The sequence below is a fragment of the Papilio xuthus genome, unplaced genomic scaffold, assembly GCF_000836235.2.
Source record: "Papilio xuthus unplaced genomic scaffold, Pxut_1.1 DF827756.1, whole genome shotgun sequence".
NCBI classification, from domain to species: domain Eukaryota; kingdom Metazoa; phylum Arthropoda; class Insecta; order Lepidoptera; family Papilionidae; genus Papilio; species Papilio xuthus.
Genome location: NW_013530893.1, coordinates 2,094,400 through 2,106,902, shown reverse-complemented (window position 1 = coordinate 2,106,902; position 12,503 = coordinate 2,094,400). Strand labels below are relative to the sequence as shown.

The 12,503-nt window shown below is 33.6% G+C and overlaps 2 protein-coding genes across 4 annotated transcripts in view; one reads left to right on the top strand and one right to left on the bottom strand.

The window, feature by feature from the left end:
* Window positions 1-12,503, bottom strand: part of LOC106116346 (uncharacterized) — a 203,353-nt gene that overhangs the window by 85,789 nt on the left and 105,061 nt on the right. The window lies entirely within an intron of this gene.
* Eip93F (Ecdysone-induced protein 93F) overlaps window positions 1-12,503 on the top strand; it is a 152,099-nt gene that overhangs the window by 45,135 nt on the left and 94,461 nt on the right. The window contains exon 3 of the mRNA XM_013309823.1: window positions 5,087-5,195. Coding sequence (XP_013165277.1) covers window positions 5,102-5,195 — 94 coding nt within the window. The 5' untranslated portion in view covers window positions 5,087-5,101. The remainder of the gene's footprint in view (window positions 1-5,086; window positions 5,196-12,503) is intronic.

Sequence of the window (12,503 nt, the reverse complement as noted above, 5' to 3'; positions counted from 1 at the left end):
GGTTTGGTTCAAATTTAACTGGTCTAAAGATCGCAATATGATTTTTTATTAAGAGTTCAAACTCTTGTACTTCTTCATTCAAAGCAATCAAATACTTTAATAACCGAAAATAAATTCAAGAAAGAAAAAAGTAAAAATAATCAGCCGAAAAAAAAAATCAGGGTCAGGTCTTATACAGTAACCCAGGCCAATTTAATGTGCACCGCTGTATTGATTCCCCGGCATTCTTTCACACAGGCGCGGAGGAGGACCCCCCCACGGCGACCCATCCCCCCATTTCTCGGGCCCCCACGGAACTTGGGATAAACGGGGATAAGATTTTTTTCGGGACCCCGACGCTACGGTGATTGGAGTTATATGAACTTATAATGAACTATAGTATTATAAAGATTTAAAACTTAAACGTTACGAAACATCAATGCTATCACAGACGGGGTAAGCAGAGACAAGAATGGAACTTTGTAACAATGCCTGAATAATTTAATTTTCCTATTATTTCATCTTATAAAAACAAAAGAAGAATATTTATCATTTTATACTATTTTATAAAAAAAAATTGAGGTTCGTACTTAACTTTATTTAGTACGTTTCGGATTACACAATTTGAAGAAGTTAGTAGGTAAAAGTTAAAAAAAATTCCAGTAATACAGTGCCAAAATCGGACACAACGTTAGTGTCTGTTCAATTTCGTTTGTTAAATAGAATCTGCCGGAACACAAACACGAAACATCACATCGGACTTTTATTTGGTAAAGCCTCTCAGTGGCCATCCACGTGACTTTAATAAACTTGTTTCAACTCGAAACCGACGGCGCTCCGCCAAAACTAGTGAACGATCAACAAAAACAAAAGCCTCGGCGCGAGCAACAGGTATTCCAACCTACAATAAATATACGGGCCATATACACGTGCGCAGCGAACTAACTTTGAACGACCCACAGATAACGCGGATCCAACTGCAAACTTCCACCATTAGCCAGTAGCGCAAAAGATAAACTTTATCGCTCCTGCTCTGTGGCGATATATGTGAGCCGGTATTCAAATGAAATTCCAGCGATTCGGAAGATATTCCAAATTTAAATTCAGAATCAGTGTTGCGTTCGACAAAAAAAGAAATAAGTTATAGAGCTTTGAATTTAAAAAAAATGTTCGTTCGAAATTGCATTGGATTTATGATTTGGATTGCTTTAGTTATATATTTTTTGCTTTAACGTGAATAAAATTTAAATGTTAGTTAACCTACCAACAATGAGATGCGGTTTGTGACGGAATGAACTTCCCCGCCTATTGAATTTTCGCCTACAAAAGGAAAGTTTTCAGGAAACGCTCCACGGGTTAGCTACTACGTAGTTTCGCAGCGAAATGTAAAACATTTAAAGTGTAACTTTGACGAAATTGTTTAACGCGAATGGAGGGCATTCGATTAAAGTTTCAACTGCCAACTCGACGCTTTTATGGGCGCGCATAAATCGATTTTTAACTATTTTTTTAAATAAAACGCATTTAAAAATACAAATATATTGAAAAAGCGAAATAAAAACGTATATGAAAACCGCAGAGCATTAATTACAACCACCGATATCTTCTAATGTATAAACGCAATACAAGCCACCTTCGAAATGTGTTTCAAACTAATTAAAAACATCAATTCTGTGCGCCACCGTACGTACGTATATTTCAAATAAACGCACACACGCGTAAACCAGCCCCCGTGCACACACGGCCACGTAACACGCACACAACAGTTAAAAATAAGTCTCGGCCCATATCCGCGTGAGAGAATGGTCCCTTCGCAGGCAAAGCGGAAACTTGTACAACTTGACAATCATAGCTTTAATGAATTCTTCTGTTTTAATGCCTTTTTTCCATTTCTTAAGATGATCATTATCATACCAAAACAGGTTGAAGAAAAATGCCAATTCAACGATATATAATTACATAATTTCAAATACCCGACAGTAAATATTATTTCCTATTTTACTTCTTTACATAAGAACCATGCAATTTATGTTCTCCATAGTATTTAAATTTAGGAATTTACGTAAGCTGGTATAATTTGAGTTCAAGAAAATCCATAATAAACGGAAATATTTATTACTTTAAATAATAAATATTGAGTTATAGTACTTTCCGTTATACCGCCTGTGTAGTTCTAGAAGTTATCCGGGGGGAGACGGGCATAGCCGGGTGTCTTAAGGCGGAGCGAGACGGAGCGCTCAAACCGAGTTATCGTAAATTGATCCGGGCCGAGGGGGGGCTCTGGGGTGGCGGCGACGCGCTTCCAAATTTGACAGCGATGGAAATTGGCGGGAAAGATTATTGGTTGCCTTGCTCGGGCGTTCGATGTTGCTTTTTTCTATTCGAATATTCGAATTTGGAATTAGCATGCATTCGATTCGGCTCCGTGAAGGTTTTACTAATGCTGGCATGGAATATTTATATTTTAAATTACATTTCTTGTCAGATCAAGTGTAATTGATTAAAATTCAATTGATTTGTATTAGAAAAATATTAAAAGAAGTAATTAGTTTTAAGAATGAAATACGAAGGGAGTTAAAGCTCCAAAAATGATAGCTACTATCTTGAGTCGAGTGCAGACGGCCGCGAGGTCAATGACCTGATTGGCAATATAGATGTAGAGGTTGTGTACGAAAATAATGGTAGAAAATTTGTAGGACATTTTTAATGTAAAATTTGACATATAAACCTTATTACATTACATTTTGGCAAAAGAGATTTTTTTAATTTTTAAGTTACGTCATTTTACTCACATTTTTATTAATTTTTATTTTGATGAAGACATTTCATAAACCGAGTTAAATAACGCCGCATACTATAAAATAATTTATTTATAAAAATTGCCAAAAGAGTTGAATCGTTTACCAGACATCTTAGAAAAAGTTAAGTCAAAAGAAACCAACAGACTATGTCAAGAGGTCATTCAACTTGAAGGGAAAAGAAGGTTAAATATATCAGCTGTTTCTCTCGGTCAGGGTGTATCGAGGGCGAGGCTTAGGATGCGAATTGGGCACCCCCGCCCCTCGGTGCGTAAACTTGGTAACTGGGTCACGTAGGTCAGGAAAGATGACGTGGGCCATTTCGTTTGCTATATTAGATTTTGTTTACCGATCCCTTCTGTTTGTACATCAATGTTTATTTCACATTTTGCCGACTGCATTTAAATTACATTCAAAATTACCCGACTGATTTAGATATATACGTCTGTATATGTATTGCCTTTATTGGTTTATGTCAATTCCGTTGTGACCGCCTATAACGAAACAAATGAATCAATTTTGACAATTGACGTCATTCGATTCGTATTCTTTTTTTAAAGAAAATCTTTTATAATCGGTTCTATAAGAGGAGAATAGAGATCAAATTATTCTGTCTTATTTCTTCTATCTCTTGTAAGACTGAAATTGCTAACAATATGACTAGATTGTGGTACTCTAAAGTTAATTTCTCTACTAAACATAACTTAAGTTTGAAATGTTTGTATGAATAACTATGATATTTAAAATAATGTTTCATACGTGTATTTTGAAATAAATTTCTGTACTGTATAAAATTTATTGAACGACAAAAAGAGTCAATATAGTAAAACGGCGCACCGAACAGTTTCTCATCTTTTTCTTATAACGTTTTCCGACTAAAGAGGCTTATAAAAACGGCGGAGCTTTTTTAAAAAAAACAACTGCGTTCATGTTAAAACGAGCACACACCAGCCAGCATCTTAATAACAGAATCGGAACGCTGCGAGCGATTTTAAAATAAGAATATCATAACTGGCCACTCGGCGCGGGGTGGATTTCGGAAGAACGTTCGCGCCCACCCCTCGGGCTTTTAAAATAAGAAAATTTCGTGTGCGTCTACACCGCCAGACTACCGAACGAAATTAATTATAAAATAAAACGAAACATTCTCAACCAATGTCTCTCATTGATTTTCGTTATACACGTCTAGATTTCGATTAGATGTTTATCAAAATATTATAATTTTGTACATGGATGATGTTTAACAATATATCTGTTATACAATAAAATTAACTGAGACTTTATTTCATTTTACAAGGTTAACTTATAGAAAAAAAAACTACTAATTTGTCTAGATTAGTCTACTATAATAGCCAAAATGTGACAGAGATAAAACCTTGTTCATCTATTAATGATAAAAAAACAATATCTTGTATAAGTTAATTTAATACACGATCAATATGACTCGTTTCGGTCAGTGTAAACGGACACGAAATTTTCGGTGGAGCGTGATATTTTTAAAATAAGAACCTCTTTCGTGGCATATTCCGTGGAGAGAGATTTTCAAATAAGAATAGTTTCGCGATGCTGAGGCCCCCCTCGCCTTACGCCCCCGTTCGTCTGGAGTTTGAAATAAGAATTTGGGGGTTTAGATCGGGTGGCGAGGTGCATATTCGGGGTGGGTCGGGATCTCCTGATGAGGCCGGAGGTTTTTCGTGGAATTTCGTTAGGTCGGGGGCATCGACCGGCGGCGTCGATACCCGATGAATGTTATAGTAATTGGAGGTTCTTCGATCTTTTATTCCGCTCTTTGCACGCCCGCGCAGACGGTCGCCAGCTCATATTTATTGTTTTATATTGAACCTACGTTTTGAATTCTTGTTAAGCTTTTGTTCGTCTTTATAACGACTCAAGATATTTTTTGCGTTTCAATTGGACAACAAAATTCAACAGATATTTGCAATGCATCACGGATTTGCAATTTCTTCATCGACATTTATACTTTTTAAACAAGTTCGTACATTTTATTAGTTTGTAATTGAGATCTTTTTGGCGTTCGCTATTTTGAGATGAAATGTAATCAAATCACATTTTAGTTTGTAAAATCATTGCGAGCAATTAAGGGTATTTTGTATCTTCTTTGGAAGACTCATCAGCAAGCAATCGATTTTTTAATATTTTCTTTTGCAAATAAAAAACTCTACACGTTTCAAGCTATACAGATTGGAGAAGGGTCAGCAAATACTATGGATATCCTGGCAGAATAAACACGTAACCTTTGTCTTAGTATCTTGTATGTCTATGGATTCTGTATTATATTTTGTTTATAGGTTCGCTCGTATGCCATGGCGGAGTGCTCTTTCGCGCGCTGTCAGCAGGAACGTCGCGCCATTCGTAAGGAGCTGCAGCGCTGGACCAAGAACATGGTTTATATACTCGGTGAGTGTTTCAAGCGCTTTATTATGCAACACATAATCTACTCCAACATACTCGATGAGTGATTTAAGCGCTTTATTGTACAAGATACATTTTCGTATCTTTGAACGTTCGAAATGATATGACGATACAGAATTATTTGTATAAAATTACTACATCCAGTCTTTTGTTGATTACTTTAACAGAACCTTAGTGTAGATTTTTCAATCATACATTCCCTTAATGACCATTCACTCTAAGTGCCAATTTAAGTAAATAGATAAAGTAACGAAACAAGCAAAAAAAATTAAATTTACTGACATATTTTAAGTCGAGATGACTTTTGTATTATACTAGTATTAGGAATAAAAACAGTTTTTGTGACGTATATTTTTTTTTGAAATCTCTAGTGTTTTTACACACAAAAAATAAAATAAAAGCATGAATAAAATGTCCACACTAATTGGATCATCTTTTGAACATGAAAAATAACCTCAAATTAAAAAAAAAATCCGTACATTAAAAAAAATCTGTCAAAAAAGATTATTTATTATCTGTGGTAGAGTGGCAACATAAATGGTTCCTCAGTCACCGAAGTGGAAAGTGTTATACACTCAAGGGCAAGGTCTAAGTATTAGGGTTGGGGTCCATAATTAAAAACACCTTCTATCCTTTTGTCCTAAGTACGATGTTTTAAGTCACGCTTTTAAATGGTTTTTGTCTGTAACGCTTTGAAAAAACTACGTTAAAAGGATTAATTTTTAGTGAGTTTTATAGAAAAAATTTACATTTTTTTATATTACTTTTTAACGAAAGCAGATTTTTCAGATGTAAAAATTGTGTTTTTTGTTTAAAAGAAATGAATTATTATTTTTATTTAGCTACTTTAAATTTGAAATCGAAAAAATTAAATCTTACAAAAAATATAATTTTGAGGTACAGGATGTATTTTTTTCATCTCGAAAGTTTTACAAAATACAATATTTGCGCTAGAAGTCACAGACAAATGAAACTTCAGTTTCCTAATTATCATACTGCATTCAACTAGTCTGTGTATACAGCAATTTCCTACGCATTTCCACCCAGACGTAAAGTTGTCAGACTCTCCAAAATGTTTTCAGTTCCGCCAACTTTACGCAATAAAACCTTTCCTTCATATATGCTAGCAAAGTTTTGTTTTACTAGGGAACCCTAAAACGAGGTTCCGTTGCTTCCAGCGTACAAGACAAACAAACCAACCGTAGGAGCTTTGGTTATTAAACCTCATATCGTGGGGTGGATACGAAAGAGGATAAATTTTGCGATGTTATCTACGCACGGGGGAATATTGTACTAAATGCATTACTGGCCGGAAAGAGATTAGAGTTTTGGATAAAAAAAAATATTTATTTGGCTTAGTTAACATTATAGTACAAAAAAGTTGATGTTTCGTCACCAGATGTCGCTTTATTTTTCACCAATCACGCTTTTAACATTTTAAATTTTTAAATAGATTAATATTTTACAAATTTGCAAATTAAAGTAATCTAATTTTAAACGCTAAAATTTATTTTAAAATGTCATAAAATATTAGTAAAATTACATAACCATATAAGCTTGATCCTTATAAATTACCTATAAATTCGAAGCCAGCACCCCTCAGTGGGTAAGCAGGTGCTGTAGTGATCACTCATCCGGTCGGCTGCATTTCTCAAATAGCCTTCAACTCATTTAGTCTCCATTAGGACGCTCAAGTTGGCCGCACTGACGGTACACGCAATTATTTAACTATGCAGAATCAATTATTTTCTTTTTATTAACTTTTTTTATTCAAAATATAGGTTGAAATGGATATAGTTAATGACAAATACAAGTTCGTATTATCATACTTAAACGATTTTACATTAAAAAAAATGCGATATAATTTGTATCTATAGGATGTTTCAAATTCCGGACCATCTATAAAATGTAAATACAATTTTTAATTACTGTCATATATAATTGTTTCGGAACAAGTAATTTTTAATTCACTAGCATGAAATATATACTCCTAATTGAAGAATAATCTCATAGTCTGATAATTTTATTTTGTATATGAAACACAAAACAATCTTAAATGTTAATTTCTACTAAGATTAGTCCTACATTACTACATTGTAGAATATCTAAGAGGCGTGAACTTCCAACTATTAAAGTCCTCCGTACCAAGTTTCCGTAGTTCCTAGAACCGAGTGAGTCGATATTTGGAGAATATGTGGAGAGATGGTATCGCTACGTCGATTTGGTCCTAGCTCGGATAAAGGCTAGATCGCGTTGCGCCTAATTCCGACCGGCATTGCGGGGCGATTGCATTGCCTGTTCTACAATGACCACATTTTTGTTAATTAAAATAAATTTTATTAGAAAGCAAATATAATTTATTTGTTGTTTACAAGATTTTAAATAAACAATTTTACTGTTATTTCCACAGGCTAAAACATATTGCTATCCCTTTCAAAGCCTTTGAACAAAAGAGAGAGGGAGATAAATGTTTCAGCTAGGAAATTCACAGTAAAATAGAGTTGTAAGAACAGTTACGATATTCACTGCATTAAAACTGAATACAATACTAGTTTCTTTATCATATTTTGTAAATATTATGTTAGATTTCCGCTGCCTAAATAACATAGAAAAAACTTTGTAAAATAAATCGTTGCATTTAAAAAAAAAATGTAAAAAAATAATTTATACAGGTCAAACTTTTAGAAAAAATTTTTTTGTTTTTGCAAAATTATGAGATATTTTTTTATAGTCGACTTATGATATTTTAATTTTATTATACTTCAGATGCACTACTGACTTATTTTCTCGTATCATTAATTATAAAACTTAAATGAGAATAAATTTCGTAATAACAAAAGAGCCATGTTTAGTTTCACCACCTAATTGATTGTAAAGTCGACGTACCTAATAACATATTGTAACATGTAAGTGTGACTTAATTGTGATAACACAATAATAGGATATTCATTTCAATAGCACATGTGAGAACAATTATAAATATAATAGAAATTTTAACGGATGTTATAATATTCAGAGTAGAATTGAATGTGTAAATTAAACATTGGCATGAATTTATTTCATTCTTTACATTGTTCTAATTTTGAATATCAAAATGTTATAAAGAAAAATTATTCGCGTATATTCTGTGACTATTGTAGAGGAGTGCATTTGGATGTTCTTAGGGCGCATGCGCTAGCTCGACTCTCCGCCAAACAACCTGTTGCAACTCGACCGGCGTGCACCGATGCAACTACTCTTATCACTGATAAAATCATAAATATTTGTAACATCAAAACTATATTGCGCACCGTAAAATTAATAGTAATATAATAAAAATAAAATACCGTGCAAATTAAAAAGTGCCACCGTAATACGATCTGAAATTGTGTCGCAAGTCAGTTTTCTTACGAGTAGGTTCAAACGTCTGAGGAGTTTTAAGACAGTGCCAGTGATGTGACGGATTATTAAGTGCTTTAGATCGATTGTGTTAAATTTTTCTAACATTTACGCTTTAGTAAAAATATATTTGTTAGTTAAACGTCGCTGTAAAATCGCTTTAAAAAATTAGCTAGTGAAATTAGTTGAAAAAAAATTAGTGATTTAGTAAAATTAATTGTTTTTTTAAAGTTGAAAAGTGTATAGAAGAATTTAAATTGTAAGTTAGAGGTAAATATTCGAATAAACGAAGTTCGGCGTCGCAAACGAAAAGTTGGAGTCGTGCAACAAGTGGTCGCCGGATGCAAGCCAGGGTAAATGTGCCACTTTATAGTTTAGCATGCCAGCTTGTGTCTACGTCGCACGTGTTACTCTGCCAGAAATCACACCGACATTTCGGGAATTCACGGAATCACAGACGTCGCCCGTGTTGACTTTATCCCGTCCGCTTTTAATCGTTAGGCGTTTAAATTTGTTTTCACTGTTACCAGTTTTCTATTCCTTTTTTTTGACATTTTTTGGCTTTATAAATGTTTAGTTGACTAAATTGGGTGGGGCGGCCGCACTTCTTTTGTTTTAGACGGCTTCCGATGTCACGCGCCATCTTAGGTCGATGACAAAAAAAACTGTCATGGCGGCCACCATAAGAGGTTTTTGTTCTAGTTTAGCTCCTTAAGAATTTGGGTCGATTTTCCGGCTATTATGCAATTCATTTTTCGGTGGAATAGCACATCGGTATGTGTATTAATTTATTATTAGTGTAAATTGCATTTATAGGAAACATTTTGTAGTAATCGCGACATTTTTTTTATAATATTATCATCAGCCTGTATATTCTACTAGTGCATTGTCTTTTGTCAATCTAGTGGTAATATTTGCTATGGTAATACGTAGAAAGGTAATATCGTAGCTCAACAAAATAGCATGCAACAGATAGCCGATACAAACGATGTAACGAGATTAAACCATTATGTTTTCAGCCGATACACTCGCACAGATTTTTGCTGTTGCGACATGAAATTTGTTGAACAAACATTTCACTCGATTTTGTCTCGTATTGTTTTAATTACGTAGGCTGAATACTGGATTGTGTTATAAAGATTTTAAATCTATGGGAAACGAAATTACGAAGCTTCGTAATCGATTTTCAACATTTCATAACACTTCTGAATCTAATTTTGGTTAAAATTATTGTTAAATACTGTTATCATGATTACTACTATAAGTTAAACAAAACTAAATTTCTGTTCCTCAAAAAAATCGAATAAGAAGTTACTAAAATTCTTAGTTTAACTTAAGTAAAGATTAACTTGTAACCACACCTTTGAAAAAAAAATTACGATGGATCGATGAAATACTTTAATGACTGACATTTCAGTTATAAAATCCATTAAATAAAAACAGATAGAACTATAACTGAATTAGAAAAAGCTCTTATTTATTGATTTATATTATGTAACATTTGAGACAAATATTTGAGAAATTTTTACATAGTTCTGAAAACCTTACTAACATTAGACAAGCCACTGAACTATCATAGCTTATTTTATTGCTATACATTTCATATATTTTCCATTCGATTGTTCTTATAAAAATATCCACACCAATAAACCACTTCGAATGAATGGACTCCATTTTGACATCACAATGCAAAGTCACCGGAGATTTCGATTTTATATATTGTTTTTATTACTTTTGTTTTTATTTTAACGATTTTTATATTGTCCATAGGGTAGGCCAAGACTAATTAATCGGAAATAAATCTACTATCGTCACGTCTGCTTATATTCTATGACTAAATTTTACTACGTTTAGAAAAGGCTTAGTGAAATTAGTAAAAATACTAAACAGCCTTATGTTTCTAATAATCAACATTGTATAATAGATTATAGAATAACTAGCTGCCGTCCGAGACTCCGCCCGACCGTAATTAAAAAAAAACTTACTAACCAGACTATGTTCTACATGTATACCAAATTTCATCAAAATCCTTTAAGCCGTTCTGGAGATACCTTCAAACATCCGTGCATCGAAACTTTCGCATTTATAATATTAGTAAGATTTGATAGGATACACAGAAATGCGATGATGATGGTTCAGTCATGTCCTTGGAGAGGCCGTGGCCCAAAATTTACTTTCATACAGTTATTAAAATACATTATATCAATTTTGGTATTGCAATTGTCATATCTATTCAAGCGAGAATCACAAAAAGACGATTTATTAATAAACGTGCGTCATAAAAACGGACTCTGACGCGGGTTTCTATAACGTGGGTCTGATTTTGACAGCTACGTCTTTAAATTCTTACCACGAAAATATCTGTATTAGACGTTGCTGGATTATGAATTATACGATATTTTCCTGTTCACTTAATTACAATCTTTATTTATGTCTTTATCTGTTTTTTTTTTATCAGAAAGTGTCAAATAAGCAAGCTGTTATTTGGTATTGATTAATTACAGACAATGCCTAGAAATCTGCAATAATTTGAAAGGTTGCAGATACGCATCATACCTTAGATGGATAGGAAAATGTACAGAAAAAGGTTGTTCCCCTTTCCTGTAAATCTCCTCCCCTACCAAATGTACTTCCGCATAGTAGAATTTTCTCATTAGAAAAGGATTGCTTAAAGACTAAGCTGTAACTTTAACATTCTTGGTTAACATATTTTTTTAAATTGTACCCTTATTATAACTATTTAAACATTAGTTAGTGTTTCCCGTTGGACCGTTCGGCCTATCGATCAATCGGCCCTATGGAATTTTTTTGTCCCGACAAGCAAACCATTAATTACCCATTTCTTTTACTGTTTCAAAGTATTTCATAGGCTGCAAACTTTGCGAATCAATCGACACGAGGTCGATGAACTTTTCAACTTCTAAATATAAACTTAAGAAACAAAAGTTCAATTTGATTGAGTTCAACTTTGAAATTAACTTCTTGTCACGGGTCGGATTAATTTACAAGTTCCCAAATGACAACCCTCTCTTTGTATGGCATTAGGACAAACTCATACTTCAATATTTTTTTCTATTTGTTTTATAAGGTGGCAAACTAGCAAGCGGTCACATGTATTCGCCAAAATAGCGAAATTACTGCTACCCATAGACATCCGCAATTGCAGATGCATTGCCCAACTTTAATCGACGGTTAGAAGAGAATATTTTCTCGTCCTCCATCAAATCCACTTCCCCTTTCCATTCTTTCCTTGTAAGATAAGGATGGCAAGTGAGAGAAAGGGTATTAATAAGTTTGGAATGTATCTAGATTTATATCTAATAGCATAGTTCAAGTGTAAAGTTATCTTGCGGTGTGTTAGAATGTTTGTATTTGTCGAACTTGTCGGGTCTCAAGTTTTCGAGGTCGCGGTGTACTGTCTACGAGTGAAGTTCACTTAACAATATTGATGTTACAATTATACTTGTATTGGAAATAATTTCCTTGCACGAGGATAGTATTGATTTTGTAGACATACGTTGACAAATAAAAAAAAAATTTTTTTTTCGTACAAATCGTTTCGGGCTACAAATAACTGCCATTGGCAAAAATGTATTTTCATCCTTCTCAATGACTATGATATTAGAAAGATCCTACTAATATTATAAATGTGAATGTTTAGATGGATGGATTTTATTTAAAGGTATCTCCAGAAAGGCTTTTGATTAAATTTGGCTCAAATAGAACATAGTCTGGAAAAACACATAGGCTAATTAAGTTTTTTTTTTAATCTGGCGTGGATGGAGTCACAACAGCCAGTAGTTACATAACTTAACTATGGAATAATTTATGAGATAACACACAAAGAGCATGAGCTTCGGTAGCAGGGGTTAAGCACTTGACTTGCAAACTGCAGGTCCTGAGTTCGAATCCCGC